The sequence below is a fragment of the Chiloscyllium plagiosum genome, unplaced genomic scaffold (genome assembly GCF_037043375.1).
Source record: "Chiloscyllium plagiosum isolate Xiang-an unplaced genomic scaffold, Cpla_swu_hap1 HiC_scaffold_18, whole genome shotgun sequence".
Lineage (NCBI taxonomy): Eukaryota > Metazoa > Chordata > Chondrichthyes > Orectolobiformes > Hemiscylliidae > Chiloscyllium > Chiloscyllium plagiosum.
This window is the reverse complement of record NW_028270156.1, coordinates 55,769,744-55,787,993: the sequence shown is the minus strand read 5'-3', so window position 1 is coordinate 55,787,993 and position 18,250 is coordinate 55,769,744. Positions and strand designations below refer to the sequence as shown.

General features: G+C 39.4%; 1 protein-coding gene across 4 annotated transcripts in view; it reads right to left on the bottom strand.

The window, feature by feature from the left end:
* The window catches only part of LOC122557901 (voltage-gated potassium channel KCNC1), a 159,900-nt gene that overhangs the window by 56,116 nt on the left and 85,534 nt on the right, over nt 1–18,250 (bottom strand). For 2 of the 4 annotated variants that reach the window (XR_015760192.1, XM_087996669.1), the window contains exon 3: nt 15,675–15,872. Coding sequence is in view for 3 of the 4 variants with exons in the window: in XM_087996669.1 (XP_087852795.1) it covers nt 15,675–15,872 (198 nt within the window). In the remaining variant the exon portion in view is untranslated. Of the gene's footprint in view, nt 1–11,126; nt 12,844–15,674; nt 15,873–18,250 lie in introns of those variants that run through there. The other 2 variants (XM_043706105.2, XM_043706104.2) reach the window with 2 other exon arrangements.

Sequence of the window (18,250 nt, the reverse complement as noted above, 5' to 3'; positions counted from 1 at the left end):
ACTGTGGGTCTGCTTATCCTGATTGACCAAGTGCAAGGTTAGTGACTTATCAAGTGATACCTAACTCCATTGTCCAGATGCACCTTCATCATAAATACAGTCTTGTCATTTATACACTGCATTGACATGTACACAGAAGGCAAACTTCCACACACTTTGTCCTCAATTACCACTAAGGCTGACCTATAGTCAATCTTCTGGCATAGCTGCTGGTATGATTGCCGCTGGTGTTATTACTGGACAAGTCAGATCCGAGTCTGAAATCTGGCTTGACAGATCATAATTTGATTCTTTTTGCTTTTATCAAGGTGGTCTTTCATTGAAACATAAACATGCAAAGCTGCAGATCCAGGTTTGACAATAAAACAGAAGTTTATTCCACAAAACAACTGAAGGTAAAATAGAATAAATTAAACTCATTTCTACATAATGCAGATATAAGCAAGTCAAAACACATGGTAAATACATCTCATTAATCTCTTTACTCACATCAGGGAGAATTCCCTTCCTTTCACACCTTTAGGACTTAATTTAACTGTGGATTCAATTCCCTTCTATGAGAATCTAATAGCTTTTTCCTACAGCCTTCATACAACTGAACTTAGACTTTCTCAGCTTCTGATAACCCCTTCAGAGTTTTAAATAAATGCCTCTTGTCTGAAACTTTTAAACTAAACTCCATAGACTGGAGTAATTTCTTTCTTAATCCCAAAACAACCTTCTTTTCTCAGGCTTAACTGTTAACACATTCAACTTCAGTTAAGACGTCTGCAAACAGCAAAAACACATTTTTTCATGTTTTACAAAATTCCAGAATCTTCTATTTGAAAGCTTAATATACTACTGTGTTTACGGTGTTTGCTCATACATACTCCCAACATAAACAAAACCCCATTAGTCTCCAAGAAGTCTCTCTTTAAAACAGTTTTTCATTCAAAAGAAATAATTGTGGGTATAGCAATACTTACAAGTAATCGCTAAACACCTTCGGACACACAGAAAACTCATTTGGCACGAGTTCAAAATTCAGAAGCCCAAAAAGTAAAAGATATTAAAATACATTTAAACCACACACCTTACAGCACACTGCCCACTTGCAAATACATAGTATTCATGACAAGAACCTCTTGCTGAAGGCACAAAACTGGTACTTACACTTGCATCGGGCACAGGTTAAGTGAGTAACGTCCTCTTCCATCTCCTTCCAGGTCATTTTGGTCTGGTGGGTGGGCCATCTTATGCTTTTTTTTCAGGAAGAGCAGACCCCACTTTCACTGATGACTTAGAGGAGAATGTATAGGAGGCATTGCTGATCGCTGAGCCAGGAAGCTGGGCTACGTCAGTGATCACTCCTCTTCTGAAGAATATGGTATACTCAATCAGTAAAGTGTACCGACAGTGATGCACTGCCTCCCTGTTTGAACAGGATGCTGCATGTATAGGCATCATTGTCAACCCCCTCTCACTAAATCACATGCATTTTGGGTGCATACTGCTGCCATTTATAATCTTAATTTAATCGTGAAAAAGGGCAGAAAGACAGAAGGTGGGAGAAGCAATCAGTTTAGGCTGTGATGGCAGGAATGCCAGGCTGTTAACAAAATGTCAGACTAAGAGTAAAGCAGTTTTGTTGCAATGGATAGCACTTTGGTGGTAATATATTAAGAATATTAAATGCAATTTTGGTTTCCATCACTAAGAATCATATACTTACCTTAGAGAGGGTACAACAAAGATTCACTAGATTTATTTCCTGGATGAGAATCCTGTCCTCTGTTGAGAGATGAAATTCAAAAGAATGGGAGGTGGTATTACTGAAACAGCTTTCATATTTACAATCTTGACAGAATATATGGTTTGGGACTGTTTCTCCTGGCCGCAGAGTCTAGAATTAGGGATTACAGTCTCAAGGTAAGTGGTGAGTTGTTTAGCACTTAGGTAAGGAGAAATTTATTTGAAGTTTTGGAACACTGTACCCCAGAGAGCCCTGGATGTTATTTTCTTGTGGATTGTTGGACACTAAAGTAATCAAATGATAGAGTGGGAAAGAACTGATGTAAAGTTCAGCTATGATTTTATAGAATTGCATTGCAAGGATAGAGGGGGAAAATGCCTACTCCTGGTTCCTATTTCCTAATTTTTATGAGCAAGATGGAAAGACTTACCTTTTGCTTTGTTCAAGCATGCCAGGCCAATGAGTTAGCTTTGTACTGTCATGATGTTTTGTAGGTGTCTGTTGTTTATGTACAAAATTTATTTATACACTTACATGAGGTAAGATTCCTCATAAACAGTTAGCCAACAGCGACTTGTTTCAGCTTGCATTGTTGGGTTATTAAGACTTCTACAGACGAGCAAAGTCTTCCCTCTCCCTTTCCCACCAACAACCAATTCTCAATCACACACCATCAACCAAGTCAAAGCATTAAACATGAACTGTTAAATTAAAATACAGTGACTGCTGGAGATCTGAAATAAAAGTAGAATAACATAAAGTAAAATAAAAGCAGGTCCAGCAGCATGTGTGGAGAGAAAACAAAGTTAACATTTTAGGCCCAGTGATGATTCTTCACTTCCAAAGAAAGATGGAAAAACTCAAAATATTAATGCAGTTTCTCTCTTTACGGATGCTGCCAGACCTGCTGACTTTCTCCAGTATTTTATTAACTTTTAAATGTTTGTAGGCATCTTACTTTTAGAAACACTCACTCAAGATAAGCCACATATCAACATTATTACTGTGACCACCTAGCTCCACCTCCGTAACATTGCCTGACTTCATCATTGCCTCAGTTCAACTTCAGTTGAAAGTCTCTTCCATGCTTTGTGACTTGATTATTCCAATACATCCCTAGCTAGCCTCCCAGTGTAGACTTGAGGTCATCCAAACCCCACCTGCCTGTATTGTAAGTTTCGCAAGTCCCATTCATAGGACGATATTTGTGACCACTTAAGCAACACTTCAATGGCATGCATAGCATCTTTATCTTTGAAATCTCTTACAGTCCTACAACACTGTGAGGTATTTGCACTCCTCTCATACTGATGCGAATTACCCCACCAACAGTGACTGCACCTTCAGCTTTTAAGGCCTTAAGGTTTGCAATTCTCTTCCTAAACAATTTTCCCTCCTTTAGTGCACCCCTTAACAACTATCCTTGAACAAGTTTTTGGTGATGTACTCTAATATTTCATTATATGACTCAGTATCAAATTTGCAATACTCTTCAGAAGCGAGTTTTGAGAAGATTTGTAGCTCAGGTTGAGGTTTTGGATGTAGGTTTGCTCACTGAGTTTGAAGGTTCATTTCCAGACATTTCGTTACCCTACTAGGTAGCATCTTCAGTGGGCCTCAGGTGAAGCAATGCTGAAAATTCCTGTTTTCTATTTATATGTTTGGGTTTCTTTGGGTTGGTGATGTCATTTCCTGTGGTGATGTTATTTCCTCTGGTGAAGTTGCTTCCTATTCCTGTTCTCAGAGGGTGGTAAATGGGGTCTAACTCGATGTGTTTGTTGCTAGAGTTCCGGTTGGAATGCCATGCCTCTAGGAATTCTTGTGCGTGTTTTTGTTTGGCTTGTCCTAGGATGGATGTGTTGTCCCAGTTGAAGTGGTGTCCTTCCTCATCCATATGTGAGGATACTAGTGAGAGAATTAGAGAGATACAACTACAGAGATACGACAAAAGACATGACCCTCTCTCATTCCTGACCTCATTCCTTCTTTCTCACCCAAACAATTCTTTTGTCCTCCCCTTTCTGTCACTTTCATGCAATCATTAATTTCTTCACTGTCATGTATTTTGCTCCCCTCATCCCGACCTTACCCATTGCTTTCCCAACTACCTTCACAGTGGGAACTCCCTTTGATAAACTCGCAGTTACTCTCTATAAATTCTCTTTGCATTTCCAAAGGTCTTTCTAGACACCCATTATTTCATCTATACGAGCAGTGACTCTAGCTGCTTTATTGTCCTCTTACCAAACTGTCCATCCACTATGGGCTAATTATTGCCAAGCTCCTTTCCATTCTGTTCACCCTGCCTATCACTGCCCCCTTGATAGTACAAGCTAAACCTTTCCCTCCAAGGCACCTGAGTTGAAAAGTGTGGAGCTGGAAAAGCACAGCAGGTCAGACAGCATCAAGGAGCAGAAGAATCAACGTTTCAGGCATAAGCCCATCCAGAGACCCTGTTCAGTTATTAATAAGCCCCTGGCTTTCCACAACTTTTTTCTGGATGAGAAACAACATGGCTTTAATAAAACTAGCTACAGCAAAAACACTGTGTGCCTTTTTGCCCCAGTACTGTTACTTCTGAAGTCATGCAAGTATCTGTTTTTGGCTTCTTCAGCCTCTTTCCCATCAGCCATTTGTTGGAAGAATCCTAAAACATGTCCACTCCCAGCACCTTTCTCATCATTTAGATTATTTACAGTGTGGAAACAGGCCCTTCGACCCAACAAGTCCACACCGACCTGCCGAAGCGTAACCCACCCATTCCCCTACATTACCTAACACTACGGGCAATTTAGCATGGCCAATTCACCTGACCTGCACATCTTTGGACTGTGGGAGGAAACCGGAGCACCCGGAGGAAACCCACGCAAACACGGGGAGAATGTGCAAACTCCACACAGTCAGCCGCCTGAATCGGGAATTGAACCCGGGTCTCTGGCGCTGTGAGGCAGCAGTGCTAACCACTGTGCCACCGTGCCGCCCTAAACATCATCTCTATTATGTCTCTTGATCTCTCCTCTGTCTCTGTTGACAGATTGAGTATGTGACATCCAGTCCTGGAAAAGACCAAATCCATAGTATTTGGCCCTCCGCACAAAGTTTCTGTTTGTTCTTCCAAGGAAATTCTTATGTTTACTTTTTGTCTGTTTTTACTCTCCAATAATACATTCAACTTCTTTACTTTGTTTGATTTTAATTCATGATTCCTGCCTTTGATTCTGTTGTTTTCTTTCATTTGTGAGAGAATTAAGGCATAGGGCATGAGATTCTAGATGTATCATTGGGATCACTGTCCTGTTAACAGATCCATGACCCAACACCTTGTGAGCTAAAACACAATACAATATAGAGTAAATATAGTGCTGTAACATGTACACCCTGACTGTAAGCACCAAGAAAACAATGGTTATGAGATAAGCTGCTACATCTCTACCCATGGTCACAGTGACTAAATCCCCCTGGGAATTGCTTTCACTACCTTACGTCTATGGTGACAAACTCTTCTGATGAAGAGTTCAATACACACATAGGAAAAGTGACAACCTCCTTTCATCGAATTACAAAATACATAAGGGATAACATTAAATGGCCCTGAGGCCAAAACCAATAGTTTATAAGGCATGCAATCTCAGCATTTTACTGTAACTATTTTAATCAACCTATTTGGATATGTTATAACACAACTCTGAGGCAGGTGGGACTTGAACCCTGACCTTCTGGCTCAAAGGTAAGGGCACTACCACTGTTCCAGGTTACGAAACATGGGCAGTTATAGCTACCAGGAAAATAATTTCAATAATTTCTATCCCACTATCTGCAGCAGAACAGGGTATATCCTGCCATTACGGGTAGACCACATCATGGGCATACCCTGCCATTATGGGTATACCACCTCAAGGGGTTATCCCGCTAGAACAAAATCATGAATCCTGCAGTCCTCTCAAAGGCAGAGCTCCCAAGTGTATTGGCACCAATCAAATGAAGGCCACTTAGGTGGATTGGGTAGAAGAGAGATGGATACCCAAGGACCTTCAATACATTTGGCAGCTGAAACCAGTTAACTAGAAGAAGCGCCAAAGGATGCGCCACTTTAAAGATTCTTGTAAGTGTAATATGCAAGTCCTAAATATCGATTTTCAAACCAGTGAGTCATTAGCTGCAAAAGAGGGAATTGGCAATTGAGCTGGTGGGCTGGCGTGCACCACCATAATGACAAGCAGCTACAGCAGCTTAGCAACAAGAGCCGAACAACAGAAAACAAGAACCTACAACTTCACTTGGTATGTGTGGCACTTCAACAAGACCTGTTTCTCAAAAGTTGTCCTTTCCTAGCCATCTACAAAGGTGCCCCAAATGAACATCCTCCCCCCCCCCCCCCACCACTCTTCCCTCCCCACCCCCCACGCACCTAAATGGATAGTTTGCTGCACATCCATCATATGGTATACATGGAAGGCTACCAACAATATAGTGTGATTTCTGTATTGACCATTAACGCTCTATTTAACATCACTAGCTGCCACACCCACCATTACAGCAATTTCTGTTCCAATGCTCCAGTTTGAATTCAGGTCAGCAGACTGTCCTTTCATTTGAGGCCATAGACTTGTGGAGGTATCTGAATATCCCTGAGGATGTGGTCAACCTTACATTTTTGAGGGGCCCCAAGTTCAGCTGTCCCAGCTAATAGTCACTGCAAGGGTCCTGTAGCAGGGTTATGGTGAAGTCTTTATGATAACAGAGTTGTGGATCTTCTTGGTTGACAGAAACTTGTTCAACTGGTGAAATAGCAATGGAATCAAGCTCTTGTTAGTTGAGAATTGCAACCTACAGAAGGCAACAGCAAACTAGTGCAGTTCCTTGCCAAGTATATCAATGCACCATCATAAATTGTATAAACCAATTTTGTGGCTTAACAGATGCTACATTTATGCTGGTTACACATATAACAACAATAAGCTTAGGTTTCTCATTGTTCACAGCCTCCAACTGGACAAATCTCTCCCCACAATATTAGCTATGTCTCTAGCTGTCAGCTGTGAGTATTCTGCAACTATGTTTATTTAGAGAGCCTCTTCACATAACAATTAGATGTTCAGATGTTGCAGGAAAAGTCATTCATAGAGGCATAGAGATGTGCAGCATGGAAACAACCCATGCAGTCCAACATGTCCATGCTGACCAGATATCCTAAACTGATTTAGTCCCATTTTCCAGCAGTTGGCCCATATCCCTCTAAATCCTTTCTATTCATATACCCATTCAGATACCTGTAAAATGTTGTAATTATGCTAGCCTCCACCACTTCTTTTAGAAGTTCATTCCATACATACACCACCCTTTGTGTGACAAAGTTGCCCCTTAGGTTCCTTTTATATCTTATCCCTCTCAACTTAAACCTATGCCCTCTAGTTTTGGACTCCCCTACCCTTGGGAAAAGACCTTGACTCTCCAACCTATCCATGCTCCTGATGATTTTATAAACCTCTACAAGGTCACCCCATAGCCTCTGATGCTCCAGGAAAAATATCCCCAACCTATTCAGCCTCTCCTTAAATCCCAAACCCTCCAACCCTGGCAACATCCTTGTAAATCCTTTCTGAACCCTTTCAAGTTTAACAACACCTTTCCTGTAAAAGGGAGAAAAGAATTGAAGACAGCATTACAAAAGTGGCCTAACCATGTCCTTTACAGCTGCATCATAACCTTCTAATTCCTATACTCAATGCACTGACCAATAAAGGCAAGCACACCAAACACCTTCCTCATTATCCTATCTACCTAGGGTCTACTTTCAAGGAACTATGAACCTGCACTCCGAGGTCTCTTTGTTTGGCAACATTCCTCAGGAACTTACAATTAAGTATATAAGTCTTGCCCTGATTTACCTTTTCAAATGTAGCACCTCCCATTTATCTTGATTAAACTCCATCTGCCACTCCTTGGCCTATCAGCCCATCTGATCAAGGTTCTGTTGTACTCTGAAGTAACGTCCTTCCCTGTCCAATATACCATCAATTTTGGTATCAACTGCAAACTTACTAACCATACTTCCTATATTCATATCCAAATCATTTATATAAATGACAAAAACCAGTGGACCCAGCACCGATCCTTGTGGCACACTGCTGGTCACAGGCCTCCAGTCTGAAAAGCAACTCCACACCACCACCACCACATTCTGTCTCCTACTTTCAAGCCAAGTTTTATCCAAGTGGCTAGTTCTCCCTGTATTCCGTGTGATTTAATCATCTCAACCAGTTTACCATTGGAACCTTGTCGAATGCCCTACTGAAGTCCATACAGACAACATCCACCGTTCTGCTTTCATCAATCCTTTTCTTCAAAAATCTCAAATTAGTGAGACACGATTTCCCATGCATAAAGCCATGTTGACTATCCCTAATTACTTCTTGCCTTTCCAAATACATGTAAATCCTGTCCCTCAGAATTCCCTCCAACATCTTGCCCATCACTGATGTCAGTCTGTGGTTCTGTGGCTTTTCCTTACAGCATTTCTTAGATATTGGCACCACATTAGCCAACCTCCAGTCTTTCGGCGCCTCGTCCATGGCTGTTGGTGATACAAGTATCTCAGCAAGGTATCCATCAATCACTTCTCTAGCTTCCCACAAAGTGTTAGGGTACATCTGATCCGGTCATGGGGATTTATCCACCTTTATGTATTTTGAGAATTTTTTTCCTCAGATACTTTTACAGCATTTTTGAACTTTTAAAATATTTATCCTGGAACCTACTTTGTATTTTCTATTTTGTTAACGTATTTTGTTATGTAAATGTATTTTGTTGTGTAAATTGCTTTCAAAATGCAAAAATGTTCCTGGCAGGTTAAATGAATTGAATTTTCATGTGTAAGGAATAAATGTATCGTGTGCATCTGACACATTCATTTGGAAATTGGAAGGATACTTAAGCATAAATTGGCATCAGCAAAATGGGATACATTTTCAATTCTAACTTCTGGGTTGCTCCCACAGAGGACATTCCAGACCTCAGAACATTTCACTGTGTAGCTCGAGGTTACTTGCAACATTGTGAGAATCAATGAAGTTGAATGCCTTTATACTCGCCTCTTGTAACTTTGGAGTGTTGATACATAATGTTATCAGATTATTTTAACTCTGAGTTTAATTCCATTCATGGTCTATTCCATAAAGATATTGCCAATTGTTCCATTAAGCCAATCTGAAAAGCACAATCCTAGATTTAATACCAGTTCTGTTTTGAAATAGTTGGTTTCTGCAGTGATAGTATTTATAATGCTACGGTTAACTTCAGTGTCTTTGGGTCAGACAAGGAAAAGATAAACCTGGAGTATGCCTGCTAAAATGTGTGTGATTTTGCGATAAAATAAGGTATTGCTGGCATTCTATGCTTCAGTTAACACTTGCTGAACTGAAGCAAGTTAGCTTCAGTTGATAGCTTGATATACACAGCTATCAATTAGCTTGATATACAGAGGAGTTTTGTACCTGTTTGCCAACAAGAGTCAGAACATGCAGAGGAGGTTGGAAGCAATGCTGTACCTTTTTGAGAGATGTCAGAGAATGGCTGCAGTCTGATGATTGCATATTTAATGGACAACTCTTGACTGGCACTCTTCAATGCTGCATGTTCACGTAAAATAGAAATGTTTGAAGTTTACACAATATTGAAGCTGCGGGATGGAAAATGATCTGAAACAAAACATCTACAACTGAACACCACAACTGAAGAATTCTTGGAGGCAGTATCTTGACCCATGTGAGTATTTCATTCCTTGTCCAACACATGAAAAGGAGGGACAGATTTTAAGTCAGTATGTCTGGCAGAAACCGAACATCCTCTTTAACAACTTACCTGACTTCCAACCTGTCCAGCTTTCGATCATCTTATTTTCATGAGGCTGAAGCAGGTGAACTGCTTTCACTGAACACTTATTTTATTTGGGGATCTGGCCGGTGGAACATTGATGAGGTCAGGTCACTAAAATGGACCAGGCAGCTCCAGTTGTATTTTCTGAGTTTGGGGCCTGAGTGTTCCACCAGCTGATCACCAAGGAGTTAAAATTCCCCCAGTGTCTGCTCAACTTCACCCCTCATTATCCCATCAAATACTTAATCTGTTCTGGTGAATGCAAGATCTTAGAGGTGATAGCACAAATTCTAACCCTCTGTTTCACTGAACACCCCACCAGAGCTGTGTGTGCACTAAATTTAAGTAAGTCCTAGAGTGAAAACACAAAAATATTTAGGGTTCAGGTTATTATAGAGTCACACAGCACAGAAACAGACACTTTCATCCAATTCTGTGGTGTCTGGCAATAGAGATGCCTCTTGGCATGGAGCTGCACCAAAAATTCACTCAAAACCCAAATGTTGTTTTCACATACAAGTGAGAAGATCTCCATTCCTGAGAACCCACTATAGTATTTGAAGGAAAAAAGGCCCTTACCTTTTATAAATCTACTTGTCTTTGTTGCCAATGGCTCTAAGATTACCCTGTCTAAATGTGTGGGTAGGTGGGTGGTTGGGGCATTGGGGGGAATACACATAAGGCGTATTGATAATTTCTTCTGGTACCTGTCTCTGAACTGCCAGCTCTGAACTGAGATTCCTGAAGAAGGGCTTATGCCTGAAACATCGATTCTCCTGTTCCTTGGATGCTGCCTGACCTGCTGCGCTTTTCCAGCAACACATTTTCAGCTCTGATCTCCAGCATCTGCAGCCCTCACTTTCTCCTCCTGTCTCTGAACTGCCAGCATTCAAGGAGGAGAAGAGGTTTTCTACCCCAATTAGCATCTGTATTTGATTAAAACTAGCCTCTTCTGACCAGGCGGGTTTAGCTAGAATAACTCACTTGGACTTGGTTTATCTTGGTTGGAAAGTTATTTTTAAACAAAAATAAATCAATATCACCCAATTTCCTGTCAGTTACTGGATACCTCAATTTCTTCTGCCAAGGATGGACTGCAGCTCAGAAACTAGAATCAAGAAGACAATTAAATTAAACCACAGCATCATTCAAGCTCATTGTCAAGAGGAATTTAAAGTGAGGTTGAACAGTATTAGCAGCAATGCATTAGAAATATTGGCAGCACTCATTCCTCCCAAAAGGATCCTGGATTGTTCAACAGCTAGATTACCTTTTGAATAATAAAATTCATAATTAAACACATTTTTAAATTATAAATAGATTTTAAGACTAATATGAACTGTTGGTAATAAGTAACAGCTTTCCCAGCCCATTATGACTTACACATTCATTGTTTGAAGATCAGTCTCAGACCATCAGTCTAAGCCTCCTTTATTTGTATTTGAACAGAACAGTGAATGAACAGTGCAGAGCCCACATTAAAAGAACAAAATAAACTAAACAGTGCAAGCAGAGAATAAGTTAATAGAAAATTTATTTCATGCTAGACTTTTTTTGCATATCATATTGTGCATGCACGTATTCAGAACTAAATTGCATACAGTGCTGAAGTATTGATTCCAACTTTAGGAGTCCAAATTGGAGTGAAGTTATTCGCTGACACGGACTGGCAGTCCTGCCACAAAAAACTGACACAGATAAATTGGTACTGTTCAATGGAATGCACACTTCCTAATTGAGAGTCTGTAAGTCTGAAATATACAGTAGTAAATGGAAAGAGGCCAAGACCATCTGGATGAAGAGTTAATATCCATAGAGATACACATGTCCAGAAAATACAAGATCACTAGCATGCCAACCTAATCAGAGACTGGGGCAAAAGTGCTTTCTGAATACATGGTTTTAAAGGCTTGCATCTGATGTAGCTCTGAAGCATAGAGGAGTGGTCAATATGACCGATCGCCACCTACATATATTTTTCTCTAATCTTGCACTGATTCATGAATTATACAAAAAAAATCCATCGCAAATAATATAGTTAATTATAATTCTTTTACATTATGATTACATCAGAGTTAGGTAAAATTAAAAGAGTTTGAAGAAAACAGAACTTCTGATTTAAAGGTTAATAATAGAATTACAGTTTTTATAACATGCAGTTCATGCTGGCAAATAATTACAAATCTTCTACAGTTTTTTTTTCCAGAAACAATTTGTTTTAGAAACATCCAACAACTCTGGGTCAAATCTGTAACACACAGTGGTCCTTAGAAATCTGTTTGGCTTGGAGTAGTTTTGCTTCTCTTAAAGAGGTTGGTCTTCTTCTCTTGAAATGTTCCCAGTGGGCAGATAATTGCCCACAGAGCGTCCAATTCTGTCCCAGCACATTAAGTTACTCTGACTGCCCCTGCTTGCATATATTTAGCAATGACAGGGCTGCCTTTGCAGAAATCTGCATGCAAAGAATACAGTGAATACTTGAGCTTCCTTCCCCTGTCCTTCAACATATATGTGGCATTTTGTTTCTGTTAAATAAATTGATAGCTACATGCAGAGGCGGCAGTGTCTTTCTTCTAAAGACCTTTGCATGCACCCGGACTAATTGGCACCTCTACAGAGTATTGCTTGCAACTGGTTTGGCTTCCATGCAATGGCTCAAACTGCATGTTTGCCTGAACTCCTTCAGGGTCCAATGACTCAAAAGATCCTGAGAAAGAAATCTTCAAACGTTGACCAGGTGCAGCAGCAGACAAAGTTTACCCATTCCCAAAAAGCCAGTAAATTCATAATTGGAAAGCTAGGCACCCACAGCATTTAGGCTGCACCACCAATTATTGGGAACTGCATGTAGCTGCATAACCTCCAACTATGCGCCAAATACATGCAGCATACGGACCACCGGTGCCTCTGTGTGTCTGCGTAATGTCATCTAGAAACTACCACGGCTTGTTCCACCTAACGTCAACAGTAGAACCACCAGAAGCAAGGTGCTACCCAGAGACATGCGATCTTCAGACTTATTACCTGGTTTTATGCAAGACAGTATAGGCTGTAGGACTAAAGCTTTGGACCATTCTCAGCTACTAATCCATGCTATAAAATGGATGGTATGGGAGACGGAGAATGCCTCAATGGACAAGGAGAGCTGTAGAGCGAAGAAGACACTGAAGGCAATTTTAGTATATTTCTGCTCATGCCAGCTCTGTTGTTTAGGCTCCTTGAGTTTTCAAAACCTTTATGTAAGGAAAAATGCAAAGTACAGCATTGGATCAACAATAGAATGGATAATGATGAGTCTACATCATTGCCAGTCTGGTAAAGCATCTCCATGCATTTGCATGCTCAGAGTAGTATCACTGTTAATGAAAGACAAAGAGCAGTTACTAGGGCTTGCTCCTACCTCCCAAGGTTCACAACTTTTATTTCACCAGACAATAGTTCCTAAGAAAGCACTTGGGTGATGTGATAGCCATGAATGTTATGTTGGACATGTTGTCCATAGTGCTTGCCCCTGTGCTAATCTGATTGTAGTTCAGTTTCAGGGAACTGTTGAACTCTGTTTAGTCAAATATAATTAATTCACTAATTTAAGAGGTTAGGACTGTCAGTTTTAGAGTAAATTATTACACCAATACAGCTAACAGGTTAAAAAAAAAAGACAACATATATTCCTTTGTATCATCCCTGAGATGGCAACAATTCACTCAAACTTCAAGTCAAAATGCAGCAAAGGGACAACAAAAATATTACTGGAATGCAAGTGGATATAGCTGCCAAGTCCAATTCAACTCAGCTTCTGGTCTCCACAGATAGACAATAACCACTCTATGTTCTTGCATTTTCTTTTCCACTATTGATTATTTATATTAAATTGGCTATGTTTCAAATGGAGTGGGGAATGAGTTTCCAAATCAAGATTACGTCAAGGCTGGTGATGTGAGTACAGTTGGCAGCCCTTACTCTAAAGCAGAGTCGACTTGCCAAGACAAAATGGAAAACACGGGCATTTGAGACTTAAATTGTAGTATACAAATGTCTGAAACACATCAAACAGGGCAATTTTGAACTGGTAAATATTGATTTAAAAATAATTTTTGATTAGAGAACAAAAATACAGAAAGCAAATAAAAGGTTGCTATGTTGTGTTGTAGATCTTTTCTGAGGTAGGAATTATAGAATGAGAAAGACAATTATTTTCAGACACCTATTTAATAGTTACCCTTGGAGCCAGGTGAAAGGTGAAATTAATCTAAACTGTTACCATAGCAATGGCAGTGCCTAAATGGAGATATTAATGCAAAAAATGTAAAAGGTTCATATATACAGTTTCCATATAAAACCTTTCATGTGGATTTTGTACATAGCAAAATGAAAGATTTTGGTGCTGAAGAAACAACTTTTTTTCTCCAGCAATGACCATATCAAATATTCCTAGATTGGGTATTATATACTAAATGACTAATTTAGACAGAAAGTAAAATGCTTTCTAACCAACTTCAACATCCCATTGCCTTTACCTCAGAAAAAAAAACTGCCTGCAGTGCACTTTCATCCATTTGCCCACACTCTCCAATATGTCAATTTGCCAAAGTAGGGATAGGTTTCAGTGCAGAAGGACCAATCCCATTCAGAAATGTTCGAGACTGTCCATACTTACTGCTCAAAAGAGAGAGGATTTTTCTTTCTATCACTGTAACAGTGATATGAACCCAATCTACAGAGATTAAAAAGTGAGCACCTAATTCACCTAATCACCACTGCACACCCTACTCTCTTATCTGGCATCTTTCAGCTTTCAATCCAGGAAAAATCCCATGGTTTTACATATATCAGGGATGTGGTTAAAATTGCTTGACTCCCATCAGAAAATGAATGCCTCAAAAATTTAAGATAATTAGATAAAATGAGTTAGTGACCTAGTCAGCAAGGTGTTGAAGAGTTGCCTCTGTTTCTAAACATTCAACTCCTATCGACCTGAACAATGAAAGTCAAATGCAGCAAGCAATGAAAAGATGCAAACATTACAACAACTGAACAAAAGAATGCAATGTTCGGTGTACTGGTAAAATAAGCTGTGCCAAAGTCATTTTACTTGGATTTATTTGTTTTAAGTGATTAACTAGAAAATGGGTCAACCAATTGACTTTATCATATTTCCATAAAAGTCCTTCCATAGGTCATCGGTGTTAACTTAGTGATGAAAACCAAATTGATACAAGTTTGCTATGAGGTTTAGCCCGATGATATCTCACTCCTTTTAATGCCTGCAATGAGCTGAAGGAATGACTGGGAACTCTTTAGTCTTTCATATGTGTCGGAATTGGCTTCTTATGATGCCAATTTGATACTATTCTGAAGTCCATTGAAGCGTTTGAAGACTAGACATGCAACCAATTCCATTTCAAACATGCACAAAAAACTTAACATTGAACTGATCTACAAGAACACATACAGGATGAATTTAAGCTGAAAGGTTTCCATCGTTCATGCTGGTAGAAACACACTTCCACGGGCCAACAATATGCTGACATTGAAACACACTAGTGAATTACTCTTTAGCCAATCTGTCCAATACGGAATCAAATTCAACACTTTGCTACAAAGATAATTTTAGCTGAGGTTTTTGAGCTACTTTCTTATGAAAGTGTTGTGATCAATTTTTTTTAGTCTGGCTTTTGATTTACTTTATAAATTATATTTACATATTAAATGTTCTCTATAGAAGACTGTCCATCAGAAATGGCACATGAAACTCCTATATACCACACCAATGGTATGGTTTGGATAACACTGTCTCTCTATGTATAATTCTATATATATACATATATATATACAATACACCAGTGAGAGGACTTGAATGAAATTCTACACTTTAATTCATGGCGCTTAGCGTCTTTCTAAAATCTCTATGGAATTTCATAGACAATTACTCTACACAGCTAAGCATTGCTTATTAATCCATGATATACCTTCTTCAATGCAGCTGTATATCCTAGCAATACTAGATTAACAGATTGATATGTATACCTATAAGGTTACTGTATCTTGCCTGTGTATTACGTACCCTTTCTTATTCCTCCATCGGGTGGACATGCAAATTCCCCGGTTGATAAGAGGAAGCAGGGTCCGTCTCTGGCATTCCTCTCCCTGGTGTTAGAACGAGTGAAGGGGAGGTGATCCTCAGGCGTCAGTGCCTGGTCAATATGAGGACAATCTTCGTTTGCCAATGCTGCATTTGCTGCATCACCGTTCTGTTTAAAATCTTCAAATATACAAGCAAAAGCTGAATGAAATGCTAGGTACTATGTTTGCGTTTCTTACTAAAGGTTAGTAGAATCTACGCTTTGTAACGCTCTATGCAATCTACTAAATTACTCCAGAGGCAGCACATTCAGCCAATAAAATATTTTGCATTTGCAAATGAAATCACACAAATATAGTAAGCAACGGCACCAAACTGTGAAATAGGTTTCATACTTCTAAAGAAAAAATATGCATGGAATAGAATGAGCAGAACTTTGAGAGACAGAAACAATCAAGTTCTAAACATTAGCTGATGGAGGAATATAAATACACACTACTGTGATTGATGTGTTGTACAGGGAATACTTCTAAGTTCAATAGTAGGAGACGATCATCAAAAAGTATTGATTGCTGATACTCTGGTCAGTGGGCTTAATTGAAATGTGATTGGGGATAGATCAGGTTGTGCCTGTTGATCAAAGATTGATATTATATTTGTGTAGATTGAAACTTTAACAAATATTTTTTCACACACAATCATGTCCTCAATTTGTATGGCAGGCAGCAAGACTTTTAATCATCTGTACGGACCTATTACCATGCGGCATCAAGTAGCAATAGTCTGATCTATCAGCCACTTGCAACCATCAGTAAAATCTAATTTCAACTCAATGCAGGGTTACCATTTTCATTATTAGCAATTACTTTCCTTTGATCACAAACACACATCCCAACATCACAAACTGCATCAATACACATCATCTACCACTTGCACATGACACTGTCACAATGAAATGATACAGGTCTCTCCTTTCCCCAACACCCAAAACTGTTCATTAAATACAATGAGTGAAATAGTGTGGGTATGTGAGCATGGAAAAAGTGAATGTTCTATGGAGAGAAAATGATGACACTATGAAGAGCATAGAAAGAATGCTGAAGAAGACATGGAGGTGGACAGTGGGCCAGAAAATAGATTTTTCCAGCATTCAGTAACTGCATATATTTGGCTACATTCTAATTGGGGGGTTTAAGTACCAACTCATTAATTAAAGATTTGAGATTTAATCTGCTGCCAGACAAACAGCAGAATGGCTACTATGTATCTAGATGCCAACTCTGATTTTTCTTTTGTCTCATTCTCTCTCCATCTCTCTGGTGACCTTTATTTATCAGTCAATATATACTGACTATTTGTGGATAGTACATAGCCACCATGAACAAAGGGATCATTGCCAGCTGGAGACAGGTGTAGAAAAGTAGTGCAAAATATGCATTTTACATGGGCCTTGTTCAATTAAATTAAATTGCAACAACGTAGGAGAGACATCACTCTTAGAAAAATAGTTCCTCTGGGAATTCAGTAATTTGCTTTACTCTGTAGCTGTTAACTTGCTTTGGGGAATCAGTTAGCTTGGTTGGCTAGGCAGCAAATTTGCAATGTCATATGATGCCAACAGCATGGATTCAATTCCTGTCCTGACTAAATTTACCATGAAGGACTCCCCTTCTCAACCTCTCTCCTTACTTGAGGCGTACTGACCCTTACTGTCAGTTGTCTCTCTCTCTCTCTCTCTCTCTAAAGGGACAGCAGCTCTCTTGTCCTATAGGACTATGGCAACTTGAATGTGCTATTCAACTAATTGTTCATCACTTTTGTTCAATGAGCTGAACCAGATACAAAAGCAAAATACTACAGATGCTGGAAATCTGAAACTAAAAAAGAATCTGTCAATACTCAGCATTTCAGGAAGCAGTTTTAGATTGAGAAACAGAGTTAACATTCCAGGTCAGTCACTTTGTCAGAACTTGCATAAGTTATAAAAGCAGATTTTATGGAATGACCAAGAAGGAAAGGTCGCTGATGGAGAGGATAAAATGGAAGATCTGTGATAGGGTAGAAAACAGGGGAAACTAACTAATAAAAGGGATGATGGTGCAAAGCAAAACAATTATATTTGAACTTGTAAAGAAACAAAACACAGTCCAATGGAGGACAAAATGGAGAAATACACAATCATCACCAAAGTCTGAAAACATAGGGACAAAGATAAAATTGTTGAAAGCAATGCTGAAAACTGTAATGTTCTGCATCGAAGGGTGACTTCTGTTACTTGAGCTTTCAGTAAGCTTAATTGGAGTAGTCTTAGAAATAGAGGAAAAAATGGTCAGGATAGAAGTGGGGCAGCAAATGAAACTAAGGGGAGACTGGAAGCTCGGGATCATAATTGCAAACTGAATGGAGGTGGTTTGCAGACCAGCCACCTTAATAACCTCTGGCCTCTTGAATGTAAAGGAGACCATATCAGGAGCAGCAAATGCAGAATACTAAACTCAACCTGATAAAAACATTGTTAGTTTACTGAATGGAGTGTAATATGTAAAAAGCAAGGAATT